Source organism: Conger conger, chromosome 11 (assembly GCF_963514075.1).
Source record: "Conger conger chromosome 11, fConCon1.1, whole genome shotgun sequence".
Taxonomy (NCBI): domain Eukaryota; kingdom Metazoa; phylum Chordata; class Actinopteri; order Anguilliformes; family Congridae; genus Conger; species Conger conger.
This window is the reverse complement of record NC_083770.1, coordinates 10,959,228-10,966,727: the sequence shown is the minus strand read 5'-3', so window position 1 is coordinate 10,966,727 and position 7,500 is coordinate 10,959,228. Positions and strand designations below refer to the sequence as shown.

Here is a 7,500-nt window from a genome sequence, read left to right as displayed (position 1 = left end):
CTGTGTTTTGGTGAAAAAGAACAATCTGTGCCAGCGGAAGGTTCTACAGCAGCTGTGCTGTAGAACGTGCTCGCAAAAAGGGTGACGCGTCGTCCCGAACGGGGGGGGAAACGCATTTATAGCGATAATTTATATGGAAAAAAAAAAAAAAAAAGAGAAATCTGTGCCTCCCCCACTTTTCCAAGGGAACAAGGCGAACTGAGTCTGGGGTTAAGTGACGCGACAGCACTACAACAAGCCTACCTTCTCTCTGCACCAGGACTGACTGCAGGGCCTAGCATCTGGAATTCGAGAAAAATAACAAAAGTGTCGGTATTTTGTGACCAAAGCATCGATGCCAAATTAATTTTTACCTTGTCAGAGTAGGAGTTATAGTTTGCTCGGGCATGGGGGGGGTGGGGTGGGGGGGGGGGGGTGGTTGAGGGGTTGGGTGGGTTGGGGTGGGTTGGGGTGGGGTGGGGTGGGAGGGTGACATCTTTTCAGTGTTTACTTCCATTTTTTTTATCACAAGTGTGGTTCAGAGATTTAAAAAAAAAAAAAAAAACTGTGGAATGATTACAGTTGTGTATTGTAAATAAACATGAAAGGTCGCTTATTAACGTGAAAAATTATTTGTAATGTGCATTCACATCCTGGAAGCTCCAGCTTACCTGTCACAGGTGTGTACATAGCAACGGCCTAATTTCTGTTCATCTCACCACCCTCCACAAAGACATACTGTACGCACGCGCACACACACACACACACGCACACACACACCCATACATACACACATACACACTCACTATACCCCCATACACACATCATACACGCACATACACGCACATACACGCACATACACACACATACACACACATACACACACATACTCACAATACCCCCATACACACATCACACACACACATACACACTATACCCCCATACACACATACACACACACGCACATACACACACATACTCACTATACCCCCATACACGCATCAACAGACAAACACATACACACATACACACACTATACCCCCATACACACATCAATACACACACACACACACACACACACACATGCGCAAAAGAACGTAGCAATTACACGGTCCATGTTTAGTTTCAGAAGAAGACCAATACTAGGTTTTCAATGTTACAGTTTTTGAACCTCTCATGCTCAGTGCTCGGTGCTTGTCGGACTCACTCTGTACATATGTGTGTGTATTGTTCATGAGAAATATACATGCATATGGAAACAATACGGAAAACTTGAAATTTATGGGATTTTTTTTTCGTGGAGGTGCAGGGATGGGGATGATCAGAATAGCTCTATTTGAGGTGGATCCTAATGTAGTTGAATTGGTTTAACGCTTGTTGGAAATAGATGGCCCTAGTTAATGTTTTTTTTGTTTTTTGTTTTTTTGTTTTGTTTTTTTTTTGCCTTATTTTGTTCCAGCACAATGCCCCTTATACCTCAAAATGTGTACACATCGGTAGTATTTCTATGAAACCACAGCAAACGGAGATGGTGCAAGTGCTTTTATCGCATTATTCACTAAATATTATTCACGAGGTGCAGATTATGTTTCACTAACGAAAGTGTTGGAACAATCAGATCTGCATTTTTTTGTTCTTTACAATCAGAATATTAATATTGATGAAAATATTAAAATTTACATGTAATAGGTTTCATAAGCTTGGGATCTGCAGTCATCATTTGTATATCGAATCTACAAAGTAAATCTCAGAATATAGCCTAAATGTATTTTTTATGCAATTTTGAAGACAAAATGTAAACCTTCCAAGCCAGGAACTGTCTGAACTGAAATGTTAATTAGGATTAAACTTAAGTGTTGATTAGGATTAAACTTAAATAAAGATCTATCAGCCATGTTTCCCTCTGGACTGACAGAAAACCACAATCTTCTGCTGTTTGTATTTTTATTTTTTGTTTTAATATGGTTCTCTGCAGACCCGAGAATACACATTAATTGTATATCTGACCTCAGGAAAACACAGTTGGTTACAAATGTGACCAATGAAATCGGTGCTGTTTGATGTGTCAATGCTTATAGCAGTGATGCACCATGGGAAGTTACATAAGACGGTGCATGTGAGGGCATACCTCTTGTCCGTCGCTTCCCCTGGAGAAGGTAAATGTGTCTGTTTGTTGGGTTCTTTGTGAAAGGAGGAACGTTTCCTCACTGTGTGAGTGACTGACCGAAAGCCTATTCAACAGCTCCCTCATCAATACATGCTATTGCCTCGCCCTGCCACTAGATGGCGAAAAGGCAAGTGATGCACAATGGCTGTTCAGCTTCATTATTTATTTGTCCCCAGCTGTGCTCCTTGGCTAACATACTTAGCATGGGCGTGTGACCCAACACGCTCTGTGCCCAAAGGCATTTTTCCTATACTGAACGGCTGTGTTCGAGCATCCTGCACTGTGTAGCGCATTGGTGTGTGCACACCTGCAAGTGTGCAGTAACCAGGACAACAAAACTGTTAAGATGCATAACCCTGCCCTTCTAATGTTTAAGATGCTAACACGCCATCACTATGCTATGAACTTTGACCTTATGTGTATTTTGAGTGAAATTATCAAACCTCCTGAGACATTCCAAGAAGCTGTCTGTATTTTTTCTTTCATATGCGACGTTCGGTATGTCAAGCAGGCAAATAAATTGGCATTTCCGATCATTTATTTAGCCGAGACTCGTATCCCAGGCAATTAAAATGTCATTGACTCTCGTGCGTTTGTGCTGCGCAAATTCCGCCATGGGTTCTTTTTCCCTCGCTGGAATCTCAGTGCAGACTTCTGGGACGTGGATAAGGAGGCCCCCACCGCCGAAGTTGCTAGGACACATTCAGGGAGTTGTGATCGATACCATCCCTCCTGCACACGAGTTCTGGCACGGAGCTGGGATACGTCAGCCCCAGACGCACATACTCCCGCGTGTCTGAGGCAGGAATCCAGCCTGCGGTTTGGACTGCAGCCTCCAGCCCTCGTGTTGTCCGTGTTGGAGCAGAGCTGACGGAACGCACTGCCTGTAAGGATCCCCGCGCGCTTTATTTTCCTGCGAGTGGGATCTGATTCCTGTGCTAACAGCTCTGAACAATCCACCAGCGAAATGAGAAAAAAAAAAAAAAAAAAGCCCCAATATCTAACCCCTCCCGTTCCTCTTGAGATGTTCAGAAAGCAGTTCATCATCCGGCCGAGACACAGTGCATTATCTGCAAATGACATTTTAACAGCGCATTTACTTTATTTATTACCGGGAAAAGCGTGAAATTGTTGTGCGCTGGCACGCTGTAATTGGCTCGTAAAGCATGTTTTCTTTTCTTCGGTCGCCGCCATATCTTGGCCCGATTAAACGCGATCTTTGATTTATCCGCTAATCGGAAACGTAGCGGGAAACGATGAGAGATGTTCCTGTCCTTGTTCTGAGACCCAGCCCGCGCCCGACCCCCACCCTCGTTTCGCATTCCACAGGGCTGTCCACTGGTTATGGAGCTTCGGACGTTCCCGCGGTCGGTATCGACTGGAATAAGGCGTTCGTAAAAAAGGAGCCGCGCTTACGGAAGCCGTGCGCTTCGGGGAGGTGCGTGCGCGTTCAAGGTCGTTCCCATCTCTCGCCGGCTGCGTCTGGGCCTTGCCCCGGGCCGCAGGGTCCTGTCCCCGTGTCCACGGTTACACAGCTCGGGGGGCAAACGCACCCCACCCCCCCGCGGGTCCCGTTTCTTATTTAGGCGACGCGCGAGGACTCGAGCGCGGGTTTTACGAGCCCTCAGCGCGCCCGCTCTGAGGCCGGATGGAGAGCTAAACCTGCGCTGAAATCCGAGCCTTTCCCATTGGCCAGCTTAAAGCTCTGTGCCCCTGCGCTGAATGCAGATGCAGTGCGCCGGCCCGGTCAGATGTTCCGCTGGCACTGCACTGCTCCAGGCAAAGGTTTCGGAGGAAATGCCAACATTTAAAGGATTTTTTTTAAGAATGCGAGAGTGGAAGATACTGTTATTTTTATTCGTACAGGAGGTTAAAGAGAATGGAAATGTGCTTGAATGAGAGGCTTGCTTCTGATGCTGCCTCAGATTTCAGATTAGCTTTCAGTTCACTTATTTTAAAGGCATTTGCACTGTGTTAAAATGTAGAACATTATAAAAATATTACATACATAAACTTATATTTAAGTCAGTGAGTATTTGTATAAATATATGATATGTGAGATCGTAAAACTTGGTAATCTGATTTCAGCCGTTGAAACACTGAGCTGTAAAAAGGTTGTTATGTTTTAGCTGTAAATAAAAGCAATAAAAACCAACATAATATTCTAAACTGCCAGTTTGTATATATATTTATTTTCCATTGTTAGAAGATGCGCTCACATATTTCCTTTTTAAATCATTATTGCCTATTTAGTATCTATTTATTACCAGATTTATGAACCCTGCAGCAATTAACCGGCTACAATGTATTTATGCCTTTAAACAATATAAATAATGAACAGTTATTTGCTCACAATTAAAAAAGACTATGGTCTGGAAAGATTATGTGCAAATGCAGTCCATAAGTATTTTGACAATGACACAATTTTTGTAATTTTGGCTCTGTACTCCTCCACATTGGATTTTAAATGAAACGATAAACATGAGGTTAAAATTCACTGTCAGCTTTAATTTGAGGGTGTTTACATCCATATTGGGTGATCCCTGTAGGTATTATTATTATTATTTTATACTTTTATATTTTATTATGGACACTTTATCATTATTACTACTGTTCCAATTGGCTGTTTCGTTTTCAATATTCTTGGCTCAGCCATGGAAACCACACCAGAACTGCACTGTGAAAACGTCTGTACAAACACCTTGTGTTTCAGGGTCTCGACCCTCTCTGCGGAGAAAACTGAGGTCGTGGTCGCAGGGGTTAGACAAAGGTCAGAGGTCAAACAGGTTACCCATGAATCTTTTCAGCACTGGCTGCTGTGTAGTCTCAAGCCTCCTAGTGCGCGCTCTCATATATATGTAAGACTTCCGGGACACAAGAGTCCCAGCCGTTAGCCCATTCCCACTTCCCAGCTCTTGTAATTCCATGAACTCGGTGAGCGTATCGGATTTCCCTCCGTCAAACCTTTCAGCTCCGCGGCCCGCTTGCACAAACACTGTGTTTGCCGGGCTAAGTGCGCTGCACGCTGTGAGTGAGTTTATGTACCCCGTTCATTTCGGAACGGAGCCACGGATGCTCTCCCAGCGATTTTCACATCCGTGAAATCGCCCCCAGCTGCGATTCGTGGATCCGTGACTCACAAAAACGTCCGGGAGGAAACATCACAGGAACGAGAAGATGGCGCTCGGCAGGGCGCCTGAACCTCCAACCGACACTACGCAATTGTCAAGAGACATCAGTTTCATGTCAGATATGCATACAGTGGGGTCCAAAAGTATGAGCCCACTAGTGGAAATGCTTCTATTTTATGTATTCTTTTCTGATTTAAGAAACGTTTTTTATTACTACTTTTAAGAATTTGAGTGAAAAGTTGAAATCTTGAAAAATGCACATGAATTTCAGTGTGTTTTGTTTGAATGGCAACGTGCACTCAAGCTGGCATGGACAAAACTCAACGTCTCATATCCCTGCATTATCTGACAATGTTCCAAAGAGCATTTTGTGATGTTACTGAATGCTTGGCTTTTGTCAGTCTTTAAGTGCCCCCATAAATGTTCAATGGGGTTGAGGTCAGGTGATTGGGGATTGTGCAGCACTCTTCTTTGGTCTTTGAGTAGTTGAGTAGTAGCTTTGAAGTCCCTTTCATTTGTTTTACATTTTCCAAAATCCTAAAACTCTCTGTTTATTTCCAGGATTATATGATTGTATGTGGTCTCCGACTTTTGGAACCCATTGTATACTGTACATTTCTGTACTTTTCTTCCATGCCCTTCATATTAGAAGATGTATGCATTTTCATGACTGTATCGCAAATTGGGTATGAGATATACCTGTAGCCACTCTCGGGTATTTTAGTTGGTCACTGAAACGCCAACTGCCCAATGAGCACTATATTTGTTCAGTGGCTGGAAATGTGTTCTCCAGCACTTCCGTTTTGTTTGATTGGGCCAATAATGTCACATGACCCATCTGCACTATACTTGATAATTGGTCAGAAATTAGTTCTCCATTAGTTTTATAGGCCATGTGACATTATTGGCCCAATCAGCACTAGTTTGCTTAGGCCGATAATGTAGGGTTTGCCTCTTATAGCTGCTGATAGGTACACAAGGTTTCATGGCGTTATGTGAACATACCATGGCCCCCCTTGGCCCCCATCAATTGGTGAGAAGAGTTCAATTTCTTCCTTAACCCAAGACCAAGCTTTCAAGTTTAATGCAAATCTGTTCTGGAGACGTCCTGCTAACAGACAGACAGATGGGGTGGGGTGAAGGCATTAACCCCGTCTACTCTGCTGGCAGAGGTAAATATTTATCAGGGAGCTGAGGTTTTCCACATGCTAGTCTAAAATCCTGAAGATCTGAAGGCTTCGGATTGAGTGTGGAGAGAAACCGGCCGGCTCGGGAGCCATGCCAGCAGAGGCAGGGATTCCCACACTAGCTTTAGCCAATCTGCGCTTCTGCACACGCGTGTAACAGGCACACGCCTGCCACAATATCACAGAGTAACCAGAACACATTTCCCCACATGCTCGCACAGAAACTAACGGAGATGTCCCCTGTGTACAAAAACAGCTGATTCTAAGGCAGTGGTTCCGGTAGATCTACTGTCCTATAGTTTCATTTCAGCAATCATTTTTAACACCTGATTTTAATAATTAGCAGCACACAGGACGATAGACCTCCTGGAACAGGGTTAGGAACCACTGTTGTAAGGGGATTACACCTCGCACACATACATACTCACTCACACACACGCTGACTCACACGCACACATGCATATACACACGCTCACTCATAAGGAACTATTCGGGGGGAAACTCATCCATTTCTCTTGCATTGTGATTTGTCAGGTGAGTATCTGACAGAACGGGGAAAGTGTCACCTGTGTGCCGCAACGTGTTCCAAGTGCACGGGCCCGGAGGACACAGACTGCATCAGCTGCGGAATCACCAGGTGAGTTTACCTGAGAGACGGGTTACCCGAGAGAGAGAGAGAATACCTGACGGACAGATTACATGAGAGAGTGTGTGTGTGTGTGTGTGAGAGACTTCCTGAGAAAAAGATTACCTGAGAGACACGTTACCGAGAGCCAGATTATATAAGAAGGAGACAGATGACCTGAGAGACAGTCTGACACTGTGCCTGCCAGTTTGGAGACACAAGCCCCCACGTGACTCCACCCTCATCCCCAGCCCGCATCCCCCCCACCCTCCCCAAAGAGAGAACGGCTCACAGGAGCTTTGAAGTCGTCTCAAAAGATTTCCATCTTTCAGCCTTTAAAGTCCGGAGCTTTGTCTCTGAAATCAAAAATAATAGCGAATAAAACTCCCCTTCCTCCACTCCCTTGGCCTG

At 44.5% G+C, this 7,500-nt stretch overlaps 1 protein-coding gene across 3 annotated transcripts in view; it reads left to right on the top strand.

Annotated features, from left to right (window-relative positions):
* Positions 1-7,500, top strand: part of LOC133140122 (proprotein convertase subtilisin/kexin type 5-like) — a 94,730-nt gene that overhangs the window by 64,979 nt on the left and 22,251 nt on the right. For 2 of the 3 annotated variants that reach the window (XM_061259723.1, XM_061259722.1), the window contains exon 21: positions 1-380. This exon is cut by the window's left edge. In XM_061259723.1, the coding sequence (XP_061115707.1) occupies positions 1-85 (85 nt within the window). In that variant the 3' untranslated portion in view covers positions 86-380. Of the gene's footprint in view, positions 381-6,998; positions 7,102-7,500 lie in introns of those variants that run through there. The other variant, XM_061259721.1, reaches the window with a different exon arrangement.